Source organism: Pan troglodytes, chromosome 20 (genome assembly GCF_028858775.2).
Source record: "Pan troglodytes isolate AG18354 chromosome 20, NHGRI_mPanTro3-v2.0_pri, whole genome shotgun sequence".
NCBI lineage: Eukaryota > Metazoa > Chordata > Mammalia > Primates > Hominidae > Pan > Pan troglodytes.
The window spans coordinates 11,955,614-11,971,672 of NC_072418.2; the positions used below are offsets into that span (position 1 = coordinate 11,955,614).

Genomic DNA, 16,059 nt, shown 5'->3' on the forward strand with positions numbered 1-16,059 from the left:
GTTTTATTTCAAAGACAAATATTTATTGCAGGTATTTGAATAAACAGAAAATACTGGCTACCAAATTCGCAGGATGCAAATTAGGATTAGTATGCATTCCAAATCAGTGAAAAATGATAATATCTTTTGATACTATCAAAATGATAATATCTTTATGATATAGAATACAACGGCCCGGAAATCAAGAGTTGGAACAAGATTGGCCCTGCCTAACATCACCTGTAGTGAGACATCTAAGGGGTTTGTGCTCCCAGACTCCACGGCTCTGATTTCTGTGGGCTTATAGGGCTTGTATTTCAAAGGGATAGCATGCCAGACTCATTCTGGCCAGTATATTACTATGAACCATTTGACCCAACCAGCTTTCAAATGTAGAGTCATAATTTGAAGTTGAAAATCACATTATCATTCTTTGCTTTTGTGTTTGTTTTTGGTTTGAGACAGGGTCTTGCTCTGTCACCCAGGCTGGATTGCAGTGCCACGATCACAGCTCACTGCATCCTCAAACTCCTAGGCTCAAGTGATTCTCCTGCCTCAGCCCTCCAAGTAGCTGGGAAGACAGGTGTGAGCCACTGTGCCCCGATAATTTTATATCACTGTTTTTATGGAAAGTAGGATGGCAAAGTTAGAAGTGTGGGCAAAGTGTCAGATCGTTAGGATATACTCTACCTCCATCTCAGTCTCCTCCTTTGAGAAATGCAGTGAATGAGACAAAATTTCTCACAAAATGTTTTCAGGATTGAATAACATCATACATGTAAAGCAACAAGCACTGTCCTGATATTGTAAACATTTTATACGACTAATCTATGATTTTCATTTTATTTCCTATCCAGAGGACAAGAAAAAACTATACTAAGGTGAGGAACATCAACATTCAAAAGGATAATTTTCGAGGAAACCAGGTCAGCACTTGATATTGGGAGTGCCATACACATCAAATTAGAAGTCTCAGAAAGGGTGGTAAGAAAACTGATCAAAGATGGAACTTTACGGGAAACATCTAGGGAAGAAAAGTCAAAAAGGGCTTACAGAGGGAGTTTTTAGGAGAAACTAACACAAAAACAACAGCAAAATCATAGTTGTTTTTGATTAAAAGAAAAGAAAAGAAAGAAACACATTGGCCAGGCATGGTGGCTTACGCCTGTAATCCTAGCACTTTGGGAGGCTGAGGCGGGCAGATCATGAGGTCAGGAGTTCCAGACCAGTGTGAACAATATGGTGAAACCCTGTCTCTACTAAAAATACAAAAATTAGCTGGGTGTGGTGGCAGACACCTGTAATCTCAGCTACTTGAGAGGCTGAGGCAGGAGAACCGCTTCAACCTGGGAGGTGGAGGTTGCAGTGAGCCAAGATTGCACCACGGCACTCTAGCCTGGGCGACAGAGCCAGACTCTGTCTCAAAAACAATAACAACAACAAACAACCCAATAACAACAACCAAAAATCCCACATCAAGCACATTTTTTAAAAGAGAAAAAGAGCCGGATATTTAAACCCACAACATTTGCCTTAGGGGTACGCAGTGTGTCCTCTTAGTTCTGAGGCCCTGATTTGTCATGGACAAGAGTCGGCCCTGCTGAGGAGTCTTTCCAGGGCCCCCTTCACATCCTTGTTCCTCAGGCTGTAGATGAAGGGGTTCAGCATGGGGGTGACCATGGCGTACATCACTGAGGTGGTGGAGCTGCTCTGGGAAGAATGGGTCACAGCAGAACTCAGATAGACCCCAAGTCCTGTTCCATAGAACAAGGAGACCACACAGAGGTGAGATCCACAGGTGGAAAAGGCTTTGTACTTGCCCTCGGTGGAGGACATTCTCATTAAGGAGGAGACGATCTGAGAGTAGGAGAAGAGGATCCCAGCTACAGGAAACACACCCAGCAGTGCCGTGGCCACATACAAGACAATGTTATTGAGGAGGGTGTTAGAGCAGGCCACCTTGAGGACCTGAGCCGGTTCACAGAAGAAATGCGGAATCTCAGTGACTGTGGAGAAGGTCAGCCTCTTCATCAGTAGAATATGAACCAGGGAGAACCAGAAAATGATGAACCACGATGCCAGAACCAGGAGGCCACAGAGGCAGGGGTTCATGATGACCGTGTAGTGCAGTGGGTGGCAGATGGCCACAAACCGGTCATAGGCCATCACGGCCAGTAGGAAAGTATCCATTCCAGCAAACATCATTAAAAAATACACCTGAGTGAGGCACCCCATGTAGGAGATGTCTTTGCTCCGTGCCTGGATGTTCACTAGCATCTTGGGGACTGTGGTGGAGATGAAACAGATGTCGACAAAGGACAGGTTGGAGAGGAAGAAGTACATGGGGGTGTGGAGGTGGGAGTCAGAGCTGACAGCCAGGATGATGAGCAGGTTGGTTCCCCAGCACCGTGACCAGGTACATGGACAGGAACAGCCCAAAGAGGATGGGCTGCAGTTCAGGATCATCTGAGAGTCCCAGGAGGAGAAATTTTGATAATTCTGTAAGGTTTTCTGCTTCCATGTAGCTGTTGTGTCTGCTGGGGAGGAAGGAAAAAGCAACGTTTAATGAACAGCAAGTGGCAGCTCAGCTTGTCATCACTTTACAATATCACCTTTTGATGGACATTTGTCACCCTTCCTGGAGTCCTTACAAAGACAATGAATCTCTCAGGAAGTGGTATCTATTTTTATTCTATTTGTGTAGAGTTATCCAGCCATTCTTTAATTTTTAGAAATCTCTCTCTTTGGCCGGGCATGGTGGCTCACGCCTGTAATCCCAGCACTTTGGGAGGACAAGGTGGGCAGATCACGAGGTCAAGAGATTGAGACCATCCTGGCCAATATGGTGAAACCCTGTCTCTACTAAATATACAAAAATCAGCTGGGCGTTGTGGAGTGCGCCTGTAATCCCAGCTACTAAGGAGGCTGGGGCAGGCAAATCGCATGAACCCGGGAGGCGGAGGTTGCAGTGAGCCAAGATCATGGCACTGCACTCCAGCCTGGTGACAAAGTGAGACTCCGTCTCGAAAAAACAAAACAAAACAAAAAAAACTCTTTTTTTCGTTTACTCACCAGTTTTAATTCCCCCATTTGTATCTATGAACTTAAATCAATTTCTTCTTTGGTGTGAATCTTCCAAAATAATTAAAGGTATGTCATGTCTTTTCCTTGATAATCCCCATGCTTCCTTCATTCTAATAGATGTACAATAGTTATTAAGTTGTGGATTTGCAACCCAAACAACCTTTATTCTGTGACCCAGTGCTTGGAAGTGATGTGACAGTTAACTCTCAGGGCTTTCTTCCTTCCTTAAAATTAAATTATTGATATTACTTTCTTATTGAGGTTTAAAAATGCCATATGCACAGTAGGAATATCAACAAATGATAGCTATCATTACTGCTACTATTACTATTAATCTTATTCATCTTTTCCTTGTATGATAATTACTTAGATATATAATTCTTCCAAGGTACAGCATAGAGCTGTGATTTGGAAAATATTTTCTGAAATCAGACTTTTTAGAATAAAATTCTGATCCATGCATTAGTCTGTTTTCACTCTGCTGATAAAGACATACCTGAGACTGGGCAATTTACAACAGAAAGATGTTTAATGGACTTACAGTTCCACGTGGCTGGGGAAGCCTCATAATCATGGTGGAAGGCAAGGAGGAGCAAGTCACATCTTACATGGATGGTGGCAGGCAAAGAGAGAGAGCTTGTGCAAGGAAACTCCCCCTTATAGAACCATAAGATCTCATGAGACTTACTCACTATCTCAAGAACAGCACGGGAAAGACCTGTCTCCATGATTCAATTTCCTCCTACTGGGTCCCTCCCATTACACATGGGAATTCAAGATGAGATCTGCCACCCCCTGCACCCCACAGTCATCATGAACTCCTGCCTCTGTGGCCTCCTGGTTCTGGCATCTTGATTTATCATTTTCTGGGTCTCCCTGGTTCATGTTCTTCTGATGAAGAGGTTGACCTTCTCTATAGGCACTGAAATTCCACATTTCTTCTGTGACCTGCCTCTGGTTCACTGTGTAGGGACACAGCCAAACTATATGAATCCACCAACTTACTACTGTATACCATTGAGAAAGTTATTTGAACTGTCTTAGCTGCAGCTACCTCACCTCCATAGTAGGAGTAGTAAATACTCCCTATGTGGGAATATTGAAGAGTGAAATTAAATGAGATTATCCATGTCATTTGTCTACTATGATTTCTGTGTCATACAATGGATATTTCACACATATGAACTTTTGTTCTTTTGCTTTTTTTTTTTTTGAGACAGAGTCTCACTCTGTTGACCAGGCTGGAGTGCAGTGGTGCAATGTTGGCTCACTGCAACCTCTGCCTCCTGGGTTCAAGTGATTCTTGTGCCTCAGCCTCCCAAGTAGCTGGGACCACAGGCATGCACCACCATGCCCAGCTAATTTTTCTATTTTTAGTAGAGATGGGGTTTCACCATGTTGGCCAGGTTGGTTTTGAACTCCTGGGCTCAAGTGATCCACCCACCTTGGCCTCCCAATGTGCTGAGATTACAGGCATAAGCCACTGTGCCCAGCCTGAACTTTTGTTTTTAACATTACAATAAATCTGTCTTTCATGGCTATCATTTATCAATATCAATATCCCCCTTACATGGGGCAGCCATCAAGGATGGAATTCTGATCACTGTGAATACAACAGGTCTGTTACGTCTTGTGACCACCACACAGGACTCTCAACTCATGAAGATCCCTATGCTTCCCTGCTTCAAAGAATGTCTGCCCAGTGAATTCCTCCAAGAAGTAACAAAAGCCTGTGGACTACATACACAAGACGAGAAAAGAAAGGGACACAGCCATTAGAATCAAAGACAAGGCCTGAGAGAATGTGTGCTTGTGTACACATGCAGTTGAGTGGCAATGTTGGACTAATATCAGGGCAATGAATTGCCAAGAAATGTGACTGATAAGTTTGATATAAAAATTTAAAAATTTCTATAAATCAAATCATCCTAAAAAACTAAAGGGCAACTTTGAGGTTTGAAAAAAAATTTGCATTTTTCATGATGGAAAAAAGGCTGTTACTATTTATGCCTAGAGAATGTTGATTAATTAAAGATGGAAAAATAATCACTGAAGACCAACTTTAGTCCTGGAAAGTGGATAGAAGAGGCTTCTCTGAGATAGGAAAATTTGGGCTGAGAGAGGAAGAATGGATCATTGGTTTGTTTGTTTGTTTGGAGATGGAATCTCGATCTGTTGCCCAGGCTGGAGTATAGTGGTGCGATCTCTGTTCACTGCAACCTCTGCCTCCCAGTTTCAAGCGATTCTCCTGTCTCAGCCTCCTGAGTAGCTGGGATTACAGGTGTGTGCCACTACGCTCAGCTAATTTTTGTGTTTTTAGTAGAGACAGGGTTTCACCTTGTTGGCCAGGCTGGTCTCGAACTACTGACCTCAAGTGATCTGCCCACCTCGGCCTCTCAAAATGCTGGGATTACAGACATGAGCTACTGCACCCGGCTGGATCATTGTTAATTAGGGGAAGTAAGGAAAGGAAAGGGTAAATCTTCTAGGCTGACAGAAGAGAATTCGACATTGTCCCATGGGTCATTGAGCTTGTAAAGGAAAGGATTTGAGAGGCCAGTGAGATGGGGAGCAGGGAATGAAAGTGGGATATGTATTTGATGACTAGAAATGGAACATCCTATATTCTTCCTCCTTGTCCCTTTCACATTGGTCAACTTATATTTAGTTTTAGACAGTGGTTGCGATTGTTTTGTCTCATCATTTAACAAGGATTTACGTGGTGCCCAGCACATTACTGATTCTGAGCAAGTACAAATTGAAATGTTCTGTAAAGACTGAGACCAAAGCATCAACTATAACACAAAATAGAAATCTTCAAGTTTAAGACATGTTTGAATATAGACATAAATTTAATAATACAGTAAATAACATATATTCATATCTCTTTTAAAATAATGATAAATGAAGTAGTAATACCAGCTCTAACAATGGAAGCAGGTTTAATGTAAGAATGTCTGCATAATTCATCACAAAAACAGGTCAGTAAAGAGAAATCATAAACAAAATCACAATAGAAAAAATGCATTTGAAAAAGATTATCAACCAGGGCAGATCCTCTCAATAAAGGAAGAAACCAAGGACAATTGCTTAACCCGATAAACAATGGTTGTTTTAATACCACAGGCAACAAGATATGCTATGTTAAAACAGTAAGGGGTTTAAATTCCTGGACACACCAAAGGCCGTCTACTACAATTTCAATCTTTTGATATTTTGGTGAACATGCAAAGGGATTTTTTTGGAGGGGGACATGGTGTCACTTTGTCACCTGGGCTGGAGTGCAGGGTGCAGTCTCAGCTTACTGCAACCTCTGCCTCCTGGGTTCAAGCAATTATCCCATCTCAGTCTTCCGAGTAACTGGGATTGCAGGTATAAGCTAAGGTGTCAGGCTTTCTTTTTTTGTTATTGTTTAATAGAGACAGGGTTTTGCCATGTTAGCCAGGCTGGTCTCAAAGTCCTGGCCTCAAGTGATCTGCCCGCCTCGGCCTCCCAAAGTGCTGGGATTATAGATGTGAGCCACTACGTTCAGCCAAGGGATTTTTAATATGAGAAAAAAAATTGGACTGCATGTTGAATGTCAGAAATAATTGTATTATTTGTATATGATATCATGGATACTAAGTTGAAATAGCAACAACATAACAGCTAGTAAGTGCTGTAATAAGTCACCATCTCCACCACATCAACCCTACCCCCCAATCCCCAGATCACTCTGGGTCTGGTAACCAATAATCTGCCAGGAAAAATATAGAATATAATAGAAAAATCCAATCACATTAGGAACATGTAGACAATACCTTGAGCATAGTAGATCTTCTGTGAGTAGTTAATGAATAAGTAACTCGATGTACGAAATTCAACAGGAGACTAAAGTTTATAGGAAAGAGTACAGGAGAGTTAGAGACTGTTTGGAAAATAGCTTATTAAAGACGGGCCCTGGATTCCAAGGAGTGAGACCAGAAGGTGGGAGACACTGGTTTCTGTGAAAGCTAAAGTACCATCAAAGTACAGGGACTTCACCTTCATAGACTCAATAAGTATGGGACTTTCCAGGCTCATTACTGGGAAGGCTAGTACTTATTCTCTCTCCTCTTTTCCTTCTTACCCCACCAGCCCTCACTGGGTCACACTAACTCTGATGGTTATCACTGAAGTTTTCTCTTCTACACGATCTGTTCCTAGGAAGCCGTACTGGGTTTTTCCAAAGGCTGGGAACAGAGAATTACAGGTGAGGATGTTTAAACAGGGGCATGTTTAAAGTTTCCAGTGTCTCAAGAGTTGAATTCTCAGAGCACCTTATTAAATAAATTGTTCTATTTTCTTTCCACTCTCCAAAGAGTTCGGCTCCCTTTGAGTAGTAAGAAGATGATAGAATGGAAATTTTTCAGTTAATTTTGTGATGAAATAGGCAGTGGTAGGGCATGATGGATTTATTTCCCCCAAGAAGAAATTCTTTCTTCAGTTTAATTTGAAAGTCACAAGTTTTCCCCTAAGGAAAGGTTAATTTCTGCAAGGAACTAAACTCAAGAATCATCTCCAAGCGATGTGACTCCCTTGAAGAGTCTTTGGAGATTTTATGGATCCCTTGGTGTTGAAAATTTATGGAAACAAAAATGTCTTTTCTTTTTAAATATTTTTTCAAATTATTTTTATATATATTTTTAAATTATAGAATTATATGTATGTATCATGTACAACTTGATATTTGGAAATATATATACATTGTGGACATTCAATGTATCTAATTAACATATGCGTTATCTCACAGAGTTGTTATCCTGGTGAGAACACTTAATATCCACTCTCAGCATTTTCAAAGAATATCGTATATCATCATTAACTAAAGTCATCCTGCTGTACAATAGATCTCTTGAACTTACTTCTCTTATATAGCTGTAATTTTGTATTCTTTTACTAACGTCTCCACAACACCAACACTACTCCTCAACCCCAAACCACTCTGGGTCTGGTAACCAACATTCTACTTCTTTGAAATCTATATTCTATTTCTCTGAGATCACCTTCGTTAGATTCCACATATGAGTGAGATCATGTGATATTTGTCTTTCTGTGCCTCCCTTATTTCACTTAACACAATGTTCTCTGAGTTCATCCATGTTGCAAATGACAGGATTTCCTTGTGTTTTATGGATGAATCATATTCCATTGTGTATATATACCACATTTTCTTTATCCATTCATTTATTTGCAGACAACTAGGTTGATTCTGTGTCTTGGCTACTGTGAATAATGCTCCAATAAACATGGGAGTGCAGATATCCCTTCCACACACTGACTTCGTTTCTTATTGATATATACCCAGTAGTGGACTGCTGGATCATATGGTAGTTCTATTTTTAAGTTTTTGAGGAACCTCCATACTCTTTTCCATAATGGTTGTACTAATTTACATTCCTACCAACAGTGTAGAAGGGTTTCCATTTCTTCATATCCTGGCCAGCACTTACTATCTTTTGTCTTTTTAGTAATAGCCATTTGAGATGAAGTGAGGTGATATCTCATTGTGGTTTTCATTTGCATTTCCCTGATGATTAGTGAAGTTAAACCTTTTAAAAATGTATGTTGGGCCGGGCGCAGTGGCTCACGCCTGTAATCCCAGCACTTTGGGAGGCCTAGACGGGCGGATCACAGGGTCAGGCGATCGAGACCATCCTGGCTAAAGGTGAAACCCCGTCCCTACTAAAAATACAAAAAATTAGCCGGGCGTGGTGGTGGGCGCCTGTAGTCCCAGCTACTCGGGAGGCTGAGGCAAGAGAATGACTTCAACCCGGGAGGGGGAGCTTGCAGTGAGCCGAGATCGCGCCACTGCACTCCAGCCTGGGTGACAGAGCAAGACTCGTCTCAAGAAAAAAAAAAATGTATGTTGTCCATCTGTGTGTCTTCTTTTGACAAATGTCTTTCAGGTCTTTTGCCCTTTTTTTTTTTTTTTTTTTTTTTTTTTTTGAGACGGAGTCTCGCTCTGTCACCCAGGCTGGAGTGCAGTGGCGCAAACTCGGCTCACTGCAAGCTCCGCCTCCCGGGTTTATGGCATTCTCCTGCCTCAGCCTCCCGAGTAGCTGGGATTACAGGCGCCCACCACCACGCCCGGCTAATTTTTTGTATTTTTAATAGAGACGGGGTTTCACCGTGTTAGCCAGGGTGGTCTCTATCTCCTGACCCCGTGATCTGCTCTCTTCTGCCTCTCAAAGTGCTGGGATTACAGGCGTGAGCCACTGCGCCTGGCTGTCTTTTGCCCATTTTAAAATTGGGTCGTTTTCTTCCTATTGAGTTGTTTGGGCTTCTTACGTATTTTGGATATTAGCCCCATATCAGGTATCTAGTTTGCAAATATTTTCCTCCATTCTGTAGTTTGTCTCTTCACTCTATTGTTTCCTTTGCTGTGTGGAGATTTTTAGTTTAATGTAATTCCATTTGTCTATTGCTTTTGTTGTCTGTGCTTCAGAGGTCATATCCAAAAAAATCACTGCTCAGACCAATGTCATGAGGTTTTCCTCTTTTGTTATTTTCTAGCTTTTCTATTTTAGGTTTTACATTTAAGACTTTAATCCATTTTGAATGGATTTTTGTATATAGTGTGAAGTAAATACCTAATTTCATTCTTCTCTGCGTGGATATCCAGTTTTCCCAACACCATTTATTAAAGAGACTGTCCTTTCCCCCTTGTGAGTCTTTGGCACCTTTGTTGAAAATCAGTTGGCTATAAATACATGGATTTCTTTCTGTGGTTGATATTTTGTTCAGTTGGTCTATGTATCTAGTTTTATGCCAGCACCATGCTGTTTTGGATATTACAGCTTTGTCAAATAGTTTTAAATCAAGTAGTGTGATGCCTCCAGCTTTGTTATTTTGGCTCACATTGCTTTAGCTATTTGGTGTCTTTAGTGATTCCACACAAATTGTAGAATTTTTCTTCTATTTCTGTGAAAAATGTTTTTACAATTTTGACAGGGTTTGCATTGAATCTGTAGATTGCTTTGGATAGTATGGACATTTTAATATAGCAATTCTTCCAGTTCATGAACATGGGATATCTTTCCATTTATTTGTATCTTCTTTAATTTCTTTCAACAATGTTTTATAGTTCTGGGTGTACAAATTTTTCACCTCCTCAGTTAAATTTATTCCTAACCATTCTATTTTTGGGGGTACCAATTATAAATAGGATTATTTTGTTGATTTCTTTTTTGAGTAGTTTGCTGTTAGTATATAGAAACACTATTGATTTTTATATGTCAATTATGTATCCTCCTACTTTACTGAGTCTTTTCTGTTAGTTCTAACAGTTTTTGGCAGTCTTCGGAGTTTTCTATACATAAGGTCATGTCATCTGCAAACAGGGACAACTTAACTTCTTACTTTCCAGTTTGGATGTCTTTCATTTTTTTTCTCTAACCTAGTTGATTTAGCTAGAACTTCCAGTACTATATTGAGGAGAAGTGGTGAGAACAGGCATTCCTGTCTTGTTCTGGACCCTAGATAAAATGTTTTCAATTGTTCCCCATTGAGTGTGATGTTAGCTGTGGGTTTCTTGTGTGTGGTTTTTACTATGTTGAGGTATATTCCTTCTATATCTAATTCATTGAGTCTTTATCATTAAAGGATGTTAATTTTTGTCAAATGCTTTTTTCTGCATCTATAGAAATGGTCATATGGCTTTTGTTCTTCATTCTGTGAGTTTGATGTTTCTTGTTGTTTAATTTGCATAATTTGCACCATCCTTGTGAGGATAAACTGCTGGTCTTTTCAAGATAGAAGGAGCCCCATGTGGTCAACCTGCTCCCCTGGCTGGCTGGTCTCCTCAAGAAAGAAGGCCCTCTGGGTGCTCTGCTATTGTCTCTTGCTGACCATTCGGACATTCCGAAGCAGCACCAGCTCGATGGATCTTTGCAAATGGGAGGCTCAGCCCTTGTGGCCACTCTGTTTATCAGGCCATCATACCATCAGGTGGCCAATGATAAAGGCTGGAAAATGTTATGTGGCAAAATGAATGCCTATCTGCCTCCTATGTGACATACAACACAAATATTTTCATTTATCATATCCAGTCCTCTATGTCCATCTACATACCTGTCTACACTGTTTCATCATTTTCTTTCAAAGCCCATGACCAGGTGGTCCCACCACCTCAAATGACTTTTTCTTCCAGACAACGTGGATGACCAGATGTGCCGCTTGCAGTTCCACCCTTTGCAGAGATTTTTTCTATACACCCCTTTTGCAGGGTGTCCCTGAACTTGGCTATAATGAAGCCATGGTTCATTTTTTATTGTACTCACATACCAAGCCAATCTGTCTATAAAGCAAACTCAGGCATTTTTCTCTTCTTTTTTTTTTTTTTTTCCTAATAGTACAGGACATCTCCTGCTCCCCAATGGACCCTAGGTACAAGCTAAAGGCGTGGTGTTGGTGCAATAATGGTGAATGCCATTGGGATCTGCTGGAGTCTTGGCTTTTTTTTTGAGACTGAGTCTTGCTCTGTGGCATAGACTGGAGTGCAGTAGCACAATCTCGGCTCACTGCAACCTCTGCCTCCTGGGTTCAAGCAATTATTGTGCCTCCGCCTCCCGATTAGCTGGGATAACAGGTGTGTGCCACCACACCCAGCTAATTTTTTGTATTTTTAATAGAGACGGGGTTTCACCATGTTAGCCAGGATGGTCTCGATCTCCTGACCTCGTGATCCATCTGCCTCGGCCTCCCAAAGTGCTGGGATTACAGGTGTGAGCCACTGCACCCAGCCGGGGTCTTGGCTTTCTACACGTGCAGCTTTCTCACGCCTCTGGTCCTGTTTGGGTTCAATCTCAGATGTGCCATTTCCACCATGGATTGGGGCTGGGCCTGTCTAATGTTACGACTTAATAGGGCCCATAGAATCAGGTTATAGTGGGAAATTTCATATATGTGGTCATTGGTACCCTGTCATCAAGCATCCCATATCTACAGGACTTGGTAACAAACCAGGAACTATTTTTCAAAGACATATAAATATTTCCAGTGGATGGCATAGCCTCATTCTAGAATCCTTAAAACCTGATCATGATTTTCCCACTAAGAGATTCCATATGGCCAGGCATGGTGGCTCACACCTGTAATCCCAGCACTTTGGGAGGCTGAGGCAGGTGGATCACTTGAGCCCAGCATGGCCAACAAGGGGAAACCCTGTCTCTACTAAAAAATACAAAAAATTAACTGAGCATGGTGGTGCAAGCCTGTAATCCTAGCTACTTGGGAGGCTGAGGCAGGAGAATCACTTGAACTGGGGAGGTGGAGGTTGCAGTGAGCCAGAATCGTGCCACTGCACTTCAGCCTGGGCAATGGAGTGAGACTTGGTCAAAACAAAAAAAAAAAGAGAGAGAGATTCCATAGATGCACTCTGAATTTTGTTCACCAATGACCTTCAACACCATAGATCTAGCAGATAATATGGCCCAAGCATAGGGGTGTATGATGTGAGAAGAGGAGATTATGTTGGTATGTGGGTGATCCATTTAAACACTTCTCAGTAGACTTTCTCTCAGTTTTCACAATCAATGGTCAAATGCAACAGACATGACCTGAAAAAGAAATGACAACCAGGACTTGGAATGCTTAGGGATGAAGGTCAAGGTCACCCCACCACCTGAATCACCCAACAACAGAAGTGTTATACAAGGAGAGGGGAGGTCGGGTGCGGTGGCCCATGCCTGTAATCCCAGCACATTGGAAGACTGAGGTGGGCGGATCACCTGAGGTCAGGAGTTCAAGACCAGCCTGACCAACATGGGGAAACCCCATCTCTACTAAAAATATAAAATTAGCCAGATGTGATGGCACATGCCTGTAATCCCAGCTACTTGGGAGGCTGAGGCAGGAGAACTGCTTGAACCCGGGAGGCAGAGGTTGCAGTGAGCCAAGATCACACCACTGTTCTCCAGCCTGGGCAACAAGAGCAAAACTCAAGAAGGAAGGAAGGAAGGAGGGGAAGGAAGGGAAGGAAGAAAGAAAAGAGAGGGAGGGAGGGAGGGAAGGAAGGAAGGAAAGAAGGAAGGAAGGAATAAAAAAACAACAAAAAGGAGAGGGGAATTGAGGATGGTGACAAGGGAGGGGGACACTACCTATATCAGTGGGACCTTGAGATGACAGGCAGCAGCAGAGGCTGCTGTTTGAACCACTGACCCTCCTTTTGTAAGTATTTCATCCTATTGGCCTCTCTTCCCTAAAACGACACAAAGGAAACCATGGGGAATGCCACTCCTTGAATGTACACAAAAAGTTTATCCAAATGGCTGAAGGAGTGGATGGTCATGGATGCTGCGTTGCATTCCTTACTTATCCATTTCAGAATGAAGGTCCTGTTCTTCAGGGCATAAGGAGTGTAGCCATATGGCAGCCTGCAGCCTCAATCCCCTTAGAGAGTTGCTCTCAGCTGAAGGAGGCTGCTTTATTCATGGTGGAAACACTCATCTCTCTTGCTGTAGGAGCATAACTGACCCAGAGCCATTTGTATTCATTACTATGTTTGTGCCAAGCTTGCTCCTGGGCTGCTCCCATCACGGCTAGAACACAGCAAGGCACCTGTGCATGCTCCTTCCTGTGTCCACAATGACATTGATGACCTGGGTCAATTACTCCTGCCAGGTGGGAGCTCCTCTCCTTGGCATGAGAGCCCTGAAGTGCTAGGCAGCAGCATGGCTTGAAGTTCTTAGAGACTTCTGCCCTTTCTCTAGAAGGGCTAAGCCTTGTTTGAAATGCTTGTTCCCTGGTACCATAAAGAAATAGCACTTGAATATAAATTTAATTTCCTCAGCCAGGCCATTTTTATACTTTCTGCAGAAAGGGTACACTCGCCAGCAGTTTTGCCACGAGAGTACACTGAACAAAGGAGACAAGGTCATTTATAACCTGATGTGTCCACCCTACTGCTGGGTCCGGTTTCCATTGGCTGGAACGGGACCGCACATTCCGTGTTTGTCCTGATTGGCTAGCAACTTAGAACTTTTTAAAAGAGGCAAAGGCAGAGGAGAACAAAGGATGGAGGAAATAACTTGTGGAATACTGAGAAAGGTAAAAACACCTTCAAATAAGGAAGAGGAACAGGCTATGACCTAATGCTTGCTTGGACCAGTATAAGCATGCCAGGGCAAATATTTAGGCTAAATTGTGAGAGCTAAGAACATAAAGTACATTGATTTCTTTATTACGGCTAGCAGATATTTAAGAATGTTAGCACAGGTCTTTGAATAAATTTTGCTTCTAAGGGAAGTTACTATTTATTCCCAATTAGACAAGGAGGAAAGTCTTTGAAGAGGAACCTCTACTTACTTTTACAGCCTTTAGAAGCCAAGACCTCTAAATCTGCGGAAGTCAGACTTCAGAACAGAAGCACAAAGTCCCCAAGTGGCTCCCTGAGAGGAACGTCAGGCAGGGACCCTTCTACTTTCCACCCTTGATTTTTTTTAACTTTATCTTAAGCTCAGGGGTACAAGTGCAGGTTTGTCACATAGGTAAACTGGGTCATGGGGGTTTGTTGTACAGATTATTTGATCGCCTGGCTATTAAGCCTAGTACCCATTAGTTATTTTTCCTGATCCTCTTACTCCTCCCACCCTCCATCCTCTGAAAGGCCTCAGTGTGTGTAGTTCCCCTCTCTGTGTCCATGTGTTCCCATCATTTAGCTTTCACCTATAAGTGAGAACATGCGGTATTTGCTTTTCTGTTCCTGCATTACTTTGCTAAGGATAATGGCCTCCAGCTCCATCCATGTCCCTACAAAGGACATTGATCTCATTCTTTTTCTTTTTCTTTTTTTTTTTCCAGAGTCCTGCTCTGTCACCAGGTGGGAGTGCAGTGGCACGATCTCGGCTCACTGCAACCTCCGCCTCCTGGGTTCAAGCTATTCTCCTGCCTCAGCCTCCGGAGAAACTGGGACTACAGGCATGAGCCACCAAGCCCAGCTAATTTTTGTATTTTTAGTAGAGATGGGGTTTCGCCACGTTGGCCAGGCTGGTCTCGATTTCTTGACCTCGTGATCCACACGCCTTGGGCTCCCAAAGTGCTGGGATTACAGACGTGAGCCGCCACGCCTGCCTGATATTCTTTTTTATGGCTGCATAGTATTCCATGGTGTATATGTACCACATTTTCTTTATCCAGTTTATCACTGATGGACATTTAGGTTGGTTCTATACCTTTGCTATTGTAAATATTGCTGCAGTGAACATATACATCCATGTGTCTTTATATACTAATGATATATATTCCTCTGGGTATATACCCAGTAATGGGATTGCTGGGTAGAATGGTATTTCTGTCTTTAGGTCTGTGAGGAATCGTCACACTGTCTTCCAAAATGAATGAACTAATTTATACCTCCACCGACAGTGTATAAGCATTCCTTTTTCTCCACAACCTCACCAGCATCTGTTATTTTTTGAGTTTTTAATAATAGCCATTCTCACTGTCCACCCTTGAGTTTTGGACCGATGGATTTTATATATTGGGGATGTAGCACATTATGATTTTTCTTTGTCTTATGGTGTATATTACATCTTGCCAATTTTGTAGTCAGTATCTGTGTATTCAAATACCTACATTAATTATTTTCATTCTCTTTGAAATTAAACACATTCCCCTATTGTCCAATTAAAAACATTTTTCAAAATACTCTCCCATACTCCATGCCCCCTTTAGGCTACACTTTCTCTCTTCTCTCCCCTTCCCTAAAAAACTTCATAGTTGGTGTACATTTGCCACCTATATTTCCTCTAGACACACTCTTCACCTACTCCATATGGGCTATTACTGTCCTACCCTTCTATTTAGAGGTAATAAATGAAGCCCTTCCTAAAATCAACAAAGGCTTCCATGTCACCAGAAAATGTCAAAAACTATTGTTCAGTCCTCATTTTGTTGGTTCTTTCACCAGGACAAAACCTACTCACCAATTTGCTTTCCTTCAGGAAGGACCACTTTGGAGTAGATGGTGAATGCCAG

The 16,059-nt window shown here is 42.1% G+C and overlaps 1 protein-coding gene across 1 annotated transcript; it reads right to left on the bottom strand.

The window, feature by feature from the left end:
* Positions 1 to 1,557: 1,557 nt before the first annotated feature.
* On the bottom strand, positions 1,558 to 2,500 carry OR7D4 (olfactory receptor family 7 subfamily D member 4). Its single transcript, NM_001168365.1, is given in 2 exon segments — positions 1,558 to 2,373; positions 2,375 to 2,500. Coding segments are annotated over 2 exon segments (942 nt in total).
* Positions 2,501 to 16,059: the final 13,559 nt, after the last annotated feature.